This window comes from Cucurbita pepo, chromosome 10 (genome assembly GCF_057944985.1).
Source record: "Cucurbita pepo subsp. pepo isolate OVF chromosome 10, ASM5794498v1, whole genome shotgun sequence".
Taxonomy (NCBI): Eukaryota; Viridiplantae; Streptophyta; class Magnoliopsida; order Cucurbitales; family Cucurbitaceae; genus Cucurbita; species Cucurbita pepo.
In genome coordinates, this window is record NC_141807.1 from 2714607 (window position 1) to 2727863 (window position 13257).

A 13257-nucleotide genomic window follows, 5' to 3' on the forward strand; every position below is an offset into this window, starting at 1 on the left:
ATTTTTTTCCTTTTTGGTTACTTGGAAGGCTGATGTGGCAATCGCCTTCCATCTCCTTCGCCTCTTTTCTTCTCCAAAAGGGCAAGATATTTCTAACTGATTAAATTTTAATTGTTTTTTTTTTTTTTTTTTTTTTTTTATAACTTAGCCTAATTGTATGTGAAGATTCTACCATAGTCGGAGAAGGAAACGAAAACATTCAATGATGTGGAAACATATCTCTAATGACGAAAACTTCTTCCTACGTTTTAAAACATTAAAGGTAATTCCATAAAAAAAAGAAAACTATATCTATTAACAGTGGGTTTGAACTCTTTAGAATAGGTCTCAATCCAATTAGTAGTTACTAATGAAGGGATGAACGTCTTTTTGGACTACAACTTTGCCAATCAATCGGTCCAATTTATTTTCACATGTCAATCCAGACTTGCAGTGGAGGAATTATTTTGAATTTACAGGGAAAAATAACTTCAAATTGCTATTTACAAAGAACGCTAGGATTGTCATGGATAAAAATAAATTACGCTACAGGTTCTCCTAATATGCAAACCGTATGAAATGGCTTAATGGCCAAGAAAGAACCAAACAAAACCAAAGCTTGGGGGGAAATTATACAAACTGAATTTTGACACCATAGAGCCTCCACATCACTGATGAGCTTCATCCCCTGCACAGTTGAAACAAGGCTTTAGTTATTCAGATTTCATGAAGTAGCAGTTCCAGAAGAAAATCGATAATCGAAAAGCATCAACATTCGACGTTACAAGATTGAGCTTTTTCCCCCTTCATTAAAGTTGTATCGCTTCGGAACCTAATTTTTCATATTCATGAGAACGATAAGCATTTTGATCACTATTTACCTGCAATCAAAAGCGAAAAAGAACCCGAATTTGAATTGTCAAACCAGTAAGTCCCGTTTGTTTTCTAGTCTACTTGTTTGGTATCATCACCATGGAACCAAATACTTACAGGAGGCATTTTGGGCTTCCAACCAGGAATGTTCTTGGAAACAAGGTTTATATAGCTCTCCATAGCTACCTCAGGGGTCATGTTCCCCAGCTGCTTCCATGCATTCCTTGAAAAAATTGTATCCAATTTAACAAAGCCAACAAAAGCCTAAGATGTCAAGTTTCACACATACAAACCATCCATTATATCAAAATTATACCTAAAAGTGGAAACTAATGATATTTTACATCAATTAAACGTTTTCAGTTTATTCTTAAAACAGTTAAGACTAGACCAAATCTTGATTTATTAATCTCATTAATATCCATCCATATCTAAATGAAGGTAGTACTCGATTCATGAAACTTGACCCTTCCATTTTTATCTCAATATCTAAATCAACTTCTACTCATGAATTGCAAGCATGAAAACAATCAACTCAACAACAGTGAAGTCAATAGTTGATCCAAATTCCTGGGCATAAATTGTAACTTAGAAATCTTCAAACATGGCAATTATTTTGGAAGATTTGTTTTCTACCCATTGGCCACTTCCCCATGCTATAACTATTAGACAAAAGAGAATCCTAGAGTTGCAACGTGCATTATAATAAAGATAAACTTCCCATTTAGTCTTGAATTTCCCGAAGTTTGATACACATTCTTGACCTCGGACATTTTGGTTAACAGTTTTGTGAGATTTAGATCTTTTTTTCCCGAAAAAATCCCAGAAAACAGAACACAACAATTGAGTTGCAGGAGGATCATGGCAGCAGAAGAAAAATTGAATCGAACAAAAATGAGAGAGAAAAGAGGAGTCCACTTTACCATTTGGCTCGAGCAGAGATCTTCAAAGCCATTGGCGGTGGTTCTCTGCAAGGCCCTTCCATGGCTATCTTGTGAAGCCCGTTCAGCCGCATCTTCAATTCACCGCCAAATTTGGGATCCTCGATATCACGAATCTTCATAAACTCTACTGCGGTTTCAAATAACTTCTCCAATTCAGTTCTTTCAATTCCCTCCCAATCGTCATCCTCGACGGCAATCTCCTCCGCCGATCCTCCCTCGCTTACTCCACCAGATTCCTTGCTCCGATCACTCTCAAACGCCTCAACTCCATCGTCCTCGCATACGTCTTCCTCATCCGGACCGATTCCAGTTTCTTCACACCTGGTCCTAACAGAACTTTCATCGATCACCTTTCCTGCAACCTCACCGCCGCAATCACCACCACTATTATCGGAGTCACTCTCTAATCTATCTTCAACAATCCTCACAGAGTCAATCACCACACATTCGCATTTACTCTCAGTTTCATCTCTCGATTCAAGGATCCCGGTGAAATTGCCCTGTTTCAATTCGCATTCTGCGGTCTCATCCGCACCGACAAAATCTTCAACAACAACGCTAGGTTTATCACTCTCTAGATTACGAATTCGAGATCGAAATCCTAAGTCAAAGCCAAACGGAGCCACTTCTTCGTCGGTTGAGGCCCTGGAAAGAAACTTACTGACAACAAAGGAAATAAGAAGAGGAAGACTAATGGTTAGCGCAAGTTCAAGAAAAAACTCCATAACTCAACAAAAAGTGATGGATGAACCCGAAAGAAGAACGGCGGAATTAGCAGCGGCGGTGGAAAATGAGATTAGACAGAGAGAAAGAGAAGGAAATCAAGATGAAGATAAGAGTTGGGGAAAAAAAGAAGGAATGGAATTTTGGAAGAACTGAGCAAAGTATATTCGAGTCCGCATCAGCATCAGAGGCAGCTATTAGGTGTCGGGCCCATGATGTTGGCAATCGTTTCAAAAGCAAGGTGTTGTAATGGAACCCTTGCACCAACTGAGAACGACGATCCAGATCACACCCCTCCGTGTTTCCTGATGCTGCCTTCTGTAATCATTGCCAAACACGACGAGATCACGATCATGTACGCCGCTGGTGTTTTATTAGGGACATGAATCCAAATCAATCAAATATTATTAGATTCCTACCGAACTTATATTTCGAATTCCTTACAAATTTGGTCACAAAATAAACAAAAAAAAAAAAAAAAAAAAAAAAAAATTGTATAGGCTACATGATATACGATTTTCTTTTGTTATCTTTCTTTTTCTGTTTTCAAATTTTATATATATATATATATATTTTGTATTACTTGAGTTAAGAATACTATTCATATTCATATCAAGTTATCTTAAGCTCAATCTACTTCTAAATTTGTTATAACCTATTTCATGATATTTGATACATACAATTTAGTCCCCTAGTTTCAAATTCATAACAATTTAGTTGGTGGGACGATAACTACCAATTCTCATTGACAATGACTTAGTTTTTATAGTTTATAAACAAATTTAATCCGTAATAAATTCATCCTTCTATACATGTAATTTTTTTTTTTATTGAAGTTTCATATTAGTGTACACAAAAAGGGTTAAGTTGTTATAATTGGTAAACTACAAATACTAAATCTTTAATTACATAAAAATTTAGAGACCAAAAATGTTTTTTTACTTATACCTTGATAATTGTTTTTGTTTGGTTTGAATTTTAAAAATAAAAAATGTCCAATACATCTGGAAATGTCCATTTGACAAACAGATAAATAATCACTCATATTTTCAAGAACGAACAATTTAAAAAATTATAAGGGTATTATATAGGCAATCTACCTTAACTTTTAAGTTAAGTCGGTAAGTACTAAAATCTGACAAAACCGAATTTTTGGAATTACTTCATATTGCAAAAAGAAAGAAGAAAAAAGTTGTACTCTAAAATAAATGGAAAGAATTAATGTGAAAGAAAAGGTTTAATTTGAGAAAAAAGTATTAAAAAAAAAAAAACAAAGGAATTTGACTTATTCCTTTCATCTTGAGTTTCATCAACATGAATCATAAGCTTAAACATTTGCTTCAATTCTTATAAATAATAATACTAATTTTTTTTTAATTTATATTTTCTGTATAACAAAATCCAAAATATATAATATTAAAATAAATTCAAATTAATTTTGATGTTTCGTACAAGTTTTCATTTTTTGGGTTTGAGAAGAAGCAGCAGCACACTCCAAATTATAATTAAACTATATTGAAGCTTTTATCATATCACGTTTATTGGTCGTACAAAGCAATAAAAAAACGACAGCCAACCAAAAGCCAACAAATTCAATGCATTCACTCCATCTCTATCTCTATCTCTGTTCTAAAAACAAATAAAATGCCGCAAGTAAAACATTAATTAAAAGGAAATTTAGTGGGAGAGATTATTTCCAAGGAAGGGGATGAGTCACAGGCAAGCCAAGCTCGATTCTTATTAAAAAAAAGTAATTAGAACGCTGAAAGATCTTGAAAAGACAAGTAATGAAGAATTTGGTAAGAGTTTGGAAGACATGCTTCAGAATTTGCACGTAATATATAGTTTCTCCAGAACAAGAAAAGCGACTTCAAAATAATATGGAAGTCCTTTTTAGCTTAAGTTTGTTAAACTACAATACAACAGGGCAGCTCATATTTCTTTAGTAACACTGATATTTAAAACATCCCATACTCCATATTACTATTTAGTTTATGCAAATACTCCGGGGATAATGTATTTCTACTGTGTGCGCATCCTGCTATTTTCAGCAGCCCGGACTTGGGAGAAATATGGATGTGCCTGCAACAGGTATACAGACCAGCAAACTGTTAACATCGCTCAATATGCTACGGTAATTAATAAAATGTCTGCCCTCGAGTCTAGTGAAGAACTATGAATATGTATGAAGAATTAAAATATTGAACTAAACCTAGAAATCAATGGAGATCTCCCAAAATCAATCAGCAAAATACATTTTTACTCTAGTTTGGAATGAAACCTTCTTATTATTTTGGAAGTTACAATGGCTTGGGAGGAAAAGAAGCAAGTTCTGAAAGGAGCAATAAGTATTAAACCTTTCACTAAGTAACTTTCATACGAATAACTCTTACAGCTCTCTCGTCTAAATCCGATAGATCAAAGGTTTCAGCCAGGCATTAGGTAGAAGCAAGGAAATATGATCAATGAGCTCTTAGCAAATGTGATGGGGCAAAATTTAAACGAGTTAAAATACCATAGCTTCTCTTGCCGTAAGCCGGTCCTGGTGATCATATCGAAGAAGCTTATCAAGAAAATCAATGGCCTGCATTTGAAAAGTCACAACTCGTGGTTAGAAAAATGCTGAATATTTCAGCTAAAGCCTTTCTTATCCTCCTCTCCTGGAAATACTCGTTCATTTTTATATAGAAATGACAACAAGTTCTATGTCAGAGACATTACATAATGAGAAAGGCTTTGAATTCAGAACTATGGTTGGAAAGAACCCACTTTAAGATAGACATTGTTCTTGGCCAGATCAGTTTGAGTAAGCTCGTCTCATACCCCCCCCCCCCCCCCCCCCCCCCCCCCCCCCCCCCCCGTTTGGTGTTTTCTCTCCAATTCTATTGATGGTTTTTCTTTAGAGGATATTAATTTAAATTGGAATATTTTTGTTATCCTTTGTAACTCTGTTGGTAGTTAATTTCACTCCTTTCGGAATTTGCATCCCTTGAGTAAGTCTTCTTTTATTTATTAAATGAAAAGTTTTGTTCTTGTTATAAAAATAAAAAAAAAAAGACGAACTGGTGGATACATACGCCATTGTTTTCAAATAACCAAGAGATAGATTACCTCAGGAGAAACAAGATGTTGATTGTCTGCATTGATAAATTTAGACCACGGCCTCCTGCTGTGCCTGCAGAAGTATATGTAAATAGATTTAGTAATATAAATCTCCACTTCTATTTTTAAAAATAAGCATAGGTCACCAAGTAAATAGATATACACATGGAATGAATCATCCCAACTGAACAATGTTCCACTCTAAAAAATTCATGAATACTAATATCACTTTGGTAGGCAGGCTTCCACCAAGAAGTTGACTGGTAAGTTTAAAACTTAAAAGCATCCAACTCTTGAATGCCCAAAAGTTTAATACCTTATGCAATAAAACATATTCTACAAGAAAACTATCATATCTTGGAATAACAGCTTCTCTCTTCTAAATTAGAAGCGTCTGTTTTTTAGAATTCACAGAACTGATTCCTTCTCCACAAGATCATATCAAATTTTACACACACCTCCCAACAAGTGCATCAAGTTGAGGATCGAGCTCTAGATGATACTTGTTCAAATATGCATTCAATTCATCTGTCCCAAGAACCTGAAATTGCATCCAGAACCAATAGTTATATTCTTTATTCAGATTATGTTTACAATTAAAGACCAAAGTACAAGAGAGAAAAAATGTCATTTTCACCAACTTTGAATACATTACCTTTGCAATTTTTAAAAGCTGGTCATGATTGTCATGGCCATAAAAGAAAGGTTCCTTGCGAAAAATCTACAGTAGAACAAACATGGAAACACTTGCTCAAGCACAAATTATGCTTTGCATGGGTTCATGGTTTGCTAAGTTCAAAATCTTTAGAATAGAAATTGCTCACCATTCCAGCAAACATGCAACCAAGGCTCCACATGTCCAAAGAATAATCATAATCTTGCAAATCGACCAACAATTCAGGACCCTTAAAGTATCTGAGAAAATGGATATAAATTTCATCAACCAACAAAATAACATATACCAAATCGATGCAGAAAAACTGAGAGACACTCTTCATATACCACAAATAAAATGGCAACAAATCTCAGCTTTTCATTCTTTTTAATAAAGAAAACATGCTTTCATTAGAAAAAGTGAAAGAAAAGACAAGGTCATTTTAAAAAAACAGCAGAATGAAATGCCCTCAACCAAACAAGCTATACAAAAAAGGCATCCAACTTAAAAGGATTAGAGCTAGAGGATAATAGCAAAAAAAAGTCACTGATGCCCAAAGGGAAGTGTTAAAATAAACCTATGATGAAAACAGATGTTTTCAAGCATTCAACTAATTCTATGATGGAAAAATGTCAATAGTGTTTTTAGGCATTGACATGAATGAATGAGCTCCTGAACAACTAATGTCATCCATTAAAGTCTCAGAAAACCTAATATTTGGGGTGTAAAAAAACTTAATGACTCAAAAACCTAATCATACAAACTACAAGGCATTCAGATTCGGTCAGGTTATAAAGTTCAAGTTGGTTTATTCTAAAATTAGTTTGAATTGAATCAAACTAAATTTATGAAAAAATTATTATTTGTTCTGCTTAAGATGATGTCAGTTCAATAAAACAAATTATTCATGGGATATATACCTTTTCAAATACTTTCTTCCAACACTTGGTCATGTTTAACTGCAAATGACAAAATTCAAGATCTAACTTCATTGGATGTTACCTTGATGCCACACGAACATTATATTCCTTGCCAGGATGATAAAATTCAGCAAGGCCCCAGTCAATCAAGCGAAGTTTCCGCAACTCATGGTCTATCATAACGTTGTGAGGTTTGACATCCCTGTGCATTATCCCTTGAGAATGGCAATAATCTAATGCCTGTATGTAAGATAGGGCTGCATCATATTACAGAGAAGAGCCATACAAAAGATAATTGAGATGAAGACCTAATATTTCAGAACCCCCACACTGTTCTTATAGCAAGATCTTCATAACTGAACCGAAGGGAGGGTAGTAAAAAAAATAAGGTCTGGATAAACATCCTCAACTGTAACAAGTTAGAGATGAACAGCTCTTATAAATCAGCATCATTAAACCACAACCCTAGTAAAAGATCAATAGCCTTCATAGAATCGATTAATTTTCTTTTAAAGAATAATACCTGTACCCGTGCCCAACTAATTCTGAACCAAAAAATATAATTCAAACTTCTAAAACATAGACATGTTATCATTTTTAATGAACACACCACTAGAAGTTGGAAGAACAAAGGGGAGCTGTCATGCAAACATACATTTCCATTTTCCATGATGTATCCTTACCTTCAAAAGCTCATATATGTAGTAGCGTATGTCATAATCAGTCAGTGTTGGATAAAGTACTTTGAAATCTGTGCTGTTCACATACTCAAAAATCAAGCTGGGTGTTTTCGAATGCTGATCTCTGACAATATCAAAAAGCTTGACAATGTTTGGACCCCCACAGAGGTTCTGAAGTATTTTTATCTCTCTCTTTATCTGCAGAAGAACAACTGAATCTTCAAATTGTAGCTGAGATGATCTCATTGAACATACAGGTCTCAAATAAGAGCTACTAGCATCACAATAGAGCAATGTTCCACGCATTGTTGCACACTTTCTAGTTAACAGACGGAGGCCAAAAGAGCATAATCTTTCACATTAAATTACTATGACCAATCCCATAAGAGATACATTATAAGTAAATGACCATCACAGTATTTCCCATCAAACTGATAGAGACAACTGAAACATACCTTCTTCTTTTTAACAGGCTTAAGGATCTTGATTATGCACCGCTCGTTGTTATTAACATTTATTCCCTCAAATACCTCACTATATTTTCCTCTTCCAACTTTCCGGACAACCTCATAATCGTCTTGATCACTGGGGAAAGAGAGAGGAAACCCAGTAAAAAGTGTGAAATAGTACTCCCCCAAGAAAAAAAACAAAAATGATAGAACGCTCCAGATTCATCCTCCATTTGATCGGGAAAGAAGTTGGTAAAGCAAAGTTCTCCAAATTCAGATCCAATTTTACCAAGTACTGTCAATCTCAACCATCCTCAACTATACTAGTAGATATGGTAGAGAGCTAGAAAGAAAGAAAGTTAATTGCGCATAGCAATTATGTTACAGATCATGCAGTGATGATTTATATGCCCAGAAACGGTATAACATCGCAACAACGAAGCAACCTAAAATCAAGTTGCCCAAACGAAAAATCCACCGAAATCTTAGGGTTTAAGACTTACCCCCATTGAACGGCAAGAGATTCGTAATCCCAATAGTCCTTGGGGCGCAGAACATTGACATCAGCATAAACACGGGCTTTAGACATGGATGGGTAGTTAGAGCCAAACAATCCGATCGGTGTGGATTTATCCCCCTGAACAACACCAGCAGAGTTGAAGAAACTGCCGTCGGAAGGCGGTGGAAGGGGAGGGGAGCGTAAGGAAGGGGAGTGGACGACCGGAAAAGGAAGGGAAAAGACGGCGCACACTATGAGAAGGCGGATGGGCGCATGGTTCATGTGGCGGAGCACCAGGCCATGAGAAAAGGCTTGTGCTTCGCAAAAACACCAGTCCAGACTCGGAGAAGGGAAATAAATATCGGTACGGCTGAAATGGCTAATGTAGACGACGTGATAGAGCGCGCATTATTGCAATTTGACGCAGAAACTTTAGCTCTTCTTGCGCGTGTCACTGCTACCATCCCGTTTTGTTTCCGTTTGAATTTACAACGTGGAAGAGACCAGAGGTTCTTGCTTTTGTTACTTAATACAAAAAAAAATATATATTTATCACTTATATTAGTGACATTTTGTTACTTAATTTTAATGGTTCATGAATTTCTTTTGCCATATAAATGCTCAGTCACCCAATATGAACTTGTGAATGTCGATAGAAATGTCAACATGTCGATGTAAATTTCCATGTGACGACTTTATAAATTAAAAGTTTGCACATTAATGAGATATACGAGGATTTTATATATAATATACTATAACGTTGCAATCCAAGGGACTAGCCAGGGCTTGCATCATCTACCTCATAGATCCTCAGACAGCTTTAGGTTGGATTTGCTCAAAATCAAAGACCTCAAACATGAGACGCCTCACATCAGGCTTTCCATAAACTGTATAAGAAAGTCCATGAAGGGCTTGCTGAACAGCCGTGGTGGCTGGGTTTCGAAGCCTCCGGTTGTTCTCGTATGCATCTTGAACTTGTTCGGAGTAGACGATAAGTTTATGAAGATATTTCTCCCTCAAATACCGCCCGCAGAACTTGTTCATGAGCAACCGCCGGTGCTTCTCCTGCAACCACTTTCCAGGAGCATCTAAATGCTTCATCAACAGTCTCTCCGCCATCACAATGTCCTTGAACAAACACAATCAGGCCGACCACCTTAAGTTTCTTAATCTAAACACAATGCGCTAAAAGAGTAGATAGATAGAGAGAAAGGAGTTTCACCCCTAATACAAGTAAGACAGGTCTTACCTGGATCTTCTGGCCGAGGTATTCTAATCGCTCGTAGCAGAAACGAGGGTGCTCAAACTTGTGTTTTGATGGGTGCAAAAAGCAAAGCTGCATTTGATTAAGAAATTGCCTGAGATTAAACTTGATCATGCTGTTCAACAGAATTCACATATAGCCTTGAAAGGTCCTTAAAACCATCATATCGATCTATATCAAACATCGGGCAGAGATTCTAGACTAAAGACATTCTTTAATTATCCTCCTTCACACATAAGATGCAACAAAAATCATAACCAGACATCGCCTTCATAAACACGGCCAAAACCGACATTGACAATATAGTAGTAGTATGATCATGATTTGGTTATGAACGAGGAGAAAGAAAAGTCATTTGTTGTGTGTGTGAGTTCGTGTGTGTGTATGTGTATGTGCACGGTGGTGGGTGGGGGAGTACCTGCAGTCCAAGTCCGAGTTCAATATTTCTCGCTTCTGTGATCTCGGGAATTTTATCAGTAACAGGTACAGGGTATCCTAGTGCTTGCATGACCTGAGGCCGGCTATCATAATCCCATATATTACCCCGAAATCGATGCATGCCAGGCGGGACACAAGCTCTGAAGAGCCTAGGATGCGCAAACAGAGCATCTTCTGGAGGCTGAAAATGAAGAAAGGAAAATACGATCACAAGAGTAAGATGATTTCATCCTTAAAGAAAGATGAAAACAACGGCATAATAGTTTATTGTGCTGTTAAGAATAAGCATGAAACTTGCCTTATAGGCAACCATATCTTGCCAGCTGATCTTTTTGTCCTCAAATTCAACAGAGACATAATCTACATCTTCGAGTTGCCTGCGTAACCTTGGTTCGCATTCCTCTGCATCTGGGTCCATTCCAAACACCTCAAAAAGGACCCGGTACACTTCTGGCATTCCAAAACACAAATATATTGCCCCAAACAACGCCCAAAATACAGATCTGCTTGAAGAAAATTAATTTAGACTCACATTGTTTGATATAATAGATTGAATCAAACTATTTCAGAAAGAGAAACGACCAGAGTTTAAGTTCCCAAGTAAGTTAATAATCTACCAATTAAGTGCAAGACAGTTCGCTCAGAAATGCAAGGGAAAGTAACACCATGATTTGAAGTAAAAGCACATCCACGATTACGAGGCACATGGAAAGCCAAGTAGGTAAAAGATAATCATATTGGCCTGGAAGCCACATTCATGGAAGGAGTCCGTAACCTGCCGGTATTACATTCAAGGAAAGAACATGTCGGGCTAGTTTCACATAAGTTATTGATAAAGAATTGACCCGAAGGCACCAAACCACCAATAAAAAATCCCATATAACTTCAAATTAAAGCTTTATGTTACATTTTCTGGGGAACAACTTCCTTAACATTGTCTCTAGCTGGTCTTTTGTAGCATCATCATCACCACAAATGGGTGACCATCTATATAATGAAGCTCAGTGTCCACGACCATCTTCTGGTTGAGTGTGAATATGCTATGAAATTCTGGAGCTACATTCTTCACCCCTTTTGAAATTTCATATTATGAAAGAAACTATTTCTTATCCAAAAAAGTGTCCACGACCATCACAGACTAAGCTAGCCTAAATCTAGATTTCCAGGAGCAGCAACCATACCTTCAACACCTACCCTCATCAAATGCCTTATTGATTGCTCTTCTGACCCATAAATCCCAGTTCCTAGTCAACCATACAAGGTATTACAATCATATGGCACAATCAGCTCTCCTAAAGCATTTGGTACTTTTCACTCTGATGATGATGCCACATTTTTGTGATTCTTCTAAAACTTAACATGGGTCTTAAGCTTAATATACCAATGACAACTTTCCAATTATCTTATTCTCAGCATCATTTTATAATGGGAAAAAGAAGAATTAGAGACAATGAAAAGACAATACCAAACTTACTTCACAGGTGGTTCGCGGTCCTTCCTAACCATCTTATCCATGTCGTCATATGGGAATATCAAATTCTGTAAACTGGCAGCTTTGATCCACTGTGGAAGGTTCCTCTTCCCAATTAACGCAAAAACCCTCTCCCTCATTGGACCTGGCGATTCCCTAGGATATCTCTGCAGAAAATACTCTGCTAACGCCAATTCGATTACATATTGGCCCAAAAACAATAGCCTCGAATGCCCCGACCTTATGTGTCGGGCCTTTGTTCTCTCGCATGAGGGATGCTGAAACGCCAAGTACAACAAAGTATCAAATTGCTTTGCAGGATTATCGTCTCCATAACTATCGGAGGGCTCAAGGGGGTATCCAAGGGCTTGCTTGGCTTCCAGCAAGTACTCGTCCATCCAAGTTTTATCAGCATTGTTAAGCCGCGAAGATGGTAAACAAGAACTCAGTAATGGGAATGATTTAAGAGTTAATTGAGGGCTATTGAGAAACCTTTCCGCTAACTTCTTGTCATCTAACGGCGGCCTAAGAATAAACCTTCTTGGGGGAACCTTTTTCTTCGGAGAAGTGGCTCGTTTTCGCTCCTCGAGCTCTTTGAGCAGTCTCTGAGGGTTGTTTTTGGGCAGCTCTTGTTGTGGGTCAACTGCAACTGCAAAAATACGCAAACTCCCAGAAGAGGGGTTCGATAAACTGGGATTATTGGGGTGAATTTTTACAACAAATGGGGTTAAAGAAGACGAGAAAGAGAAATTAGGAGTAGGGGACGAAAGTTTAACAAAACAAGAAGAAAGTTCCATCGGTTGTGAATAATGAAGATAATGTTGGGAGGGTTTATTCGGAAGGTCGGAGGCCGAGCGTCAAGTATTCCGGCTACCAGAAACTGGACATTGCGGGTTTAAGAATGGGCAAATCCTCCGTATGAAGTTCAATATTTTGCCCTTCGTTGCAGGGTTTTGGGAGGGGTTGGGAGCAGAAGGGGAATGGATAAGGTGCGGAGGCGCAGCGTGACACCAATTATAATTGGGTTAAAATTGTAAAAAATCCCAATTATCTTGTCTTTTTTTTTTTTTTTTTTTTTTTTCCTTTCCAAAAATACCTATACTCTTTCTAAGGTCAATTTCGTAATTAATTGGTCTGGTAACTTTAAAATGTGTCCTTTCAATTATGTACCTTATGTTATATTCAATATTTTTTTACATCAACACAGTAATTATATATAAATATTTTACCATGCACAAAATATAATTATTTGATAGCCAT

At 36.9% G+C, this 13257-nt stretch overlaps 3 protein-coding genes across 6 annotated transcripts; all 3 read right to left on the bottom strand.

Annotated features, from left to right (window-relative positions):
• Positions 1-379: 379 nt before the first annotated feature.
• LOC111804058 (acyl-CoA-binding domain-containing protein 3) lies at positions 380-2948 on the bottom strand. 4 transcript variants are annotated; one of them, XM_023688737.2, is made up of 4 exons: positions 1776-2941; positions 970-1075; positions 765-860; positions 434-667 (listed from the first exon to the last, which is right to left on the bottom strand). In XM_023688737.2, exons 1-3 carry the CDS (start codon positions 2519-2521, stop codon positions 789-791), a joined length of 924 nt encoding a protein of 307 aa, XP_023544505.2. In that variant the 5' UTR covers positions 2522-2941; the 3' UTR covers positions 434-667; positions 765-788. The 4 variants fall into 4 exon arrangements, 3 of the variants coding, with proteins under 3 accessions (XP_023544504.2, XP_023544505.2, XP_023544506.2); XM_023688736.2 differs by lacking the exon at positions 765-860 and having other exon boundaries at positions 380-667; positions 1776-2947; XR_015422639.1 differs by lacking the exon at positions 765-860 and having other exon boundaries at positions 861-1075; positions 1776-2947.
• Positions 2949-4336: 1388 nt separating this feature from the next.
• LOC111803263 (casein kinase II subunit alpha-2) lies at positions 4337-9170 on the bottom strand. Its single transcript, XM_023687592.2, has 10 exons — positions 8829-9170; positions 8332-8461; positions 7880-8074; positions 7279-7436; positions 6446-6536; positions 6277-6342; positions 6080-6162; positions 5631-5694; positions 5035-5103; positions 4337-4601 (listed from the first exon to the last, which is right to left on the bottom strand). Exons 1-10 carry the CDS (start codon positions 9104-9106, stop codon positions 4542-4544), a joined length of 1194 nt encoding a protein of 397 aa, XP_023543360.1. The 5' UTR covers positions 9107-9170; the 3' UTR covers positions 4337-4541.
• Positions 9171-9471: 301 nt separating this feature from the next.
• On the bottom strand, positions 9472-12999 carry LOC111803262 (ribonuclease III domain-containing protein RNC1, chloroplastic). The gene is made up of 5 exons (XM_023687591.2): positions 12001-12999; positions 10825-11029; positions 10507-10707; positions 10074-10160; positions 9472-9952 (listed from the first exon to the last, which is right to left on the bottom strand). The coding sequence occupies exons 1-5, from the start codon at positions 12792-12794 to the stop codon at positions 9635-9637; spliced, it is 1605 nt and encodes a 534-aa protein (XP_023543359.1). The 5' UTR covers positions 12795-12999; the 3' UTR covers positions 9472-9634.
• Positions 13000-13257: the final 258 nt, after the last annotated feature.

Excerpts from the sequence above, each read along its gene's own strand:
- LOC111804058 (XM_023688736.2), bottom strand. The coding sequence starts at position 2,521 with ATGGAGTTTTTTCTTGAACTTGCGCTAACCATTAGTCTTCCTCTTCTT. Across the intron at positions 1,076-1,775 it reads ATCTCTGCTCGAGCCAAATG|GAATGCATGGAAGCAGCTGG; the intron begins GTAAAGTGGACT and ends AATTTTTTCAAG. Across the intron at positions 668-969 it reads GGAAGCCCAAAATGCCTCCT|GGGATGAAGCTCATCAGTGA; the intron begins GTAAGTATTTGG and ends TCAACTGTGCAG.
- LOC111803263 (XM_023687592.2), bottom strand. The coding sequence starts at position 9,106 with ATGAACCATGCGCCCATCCGCCTTCTCATAGTGTGCGCCGTCTTTTCC. Across the intron at positions 5,104-5,630 it reads AACATCTTGTTTCTCCTGAG|GCCATTGATTTTCTTGATAA; the intron begins GTAATCTATCTC and ends TTTCAAATGCAG. Across the intron at positions 4,602-5,034 it reads TTACGGCAAGAGAAGCTATG|GCACATCCATATTTCTCCCA; the intron begins GTATTTTAACTC and ends TACCTGTTGCAG.
- LOC111803262 (XM_023687591.2), bottom strand. The coding sequence starts at position 12,794 with ATGGAACTTTCTTCTTGTTTTGTTAAACTTTCGTCCCCTACTCCTAAT. Across the intron at positions 11,030-12,000 it reads GACCGCGAACCACCTGTGAA|ATCTGTATTTTGGGCGTTGT; the intron begins GTAAGTTTGGTA and ends TTCTTCAAGCAG. Across the intron at positions 10,708-10,824 it reads AAGATATGGTTGCCTATAAG|CCTCCAGAAGATGCTCTGTT; the intron begins GCAAGTTTCATG and ends CTTCATTTTCAG.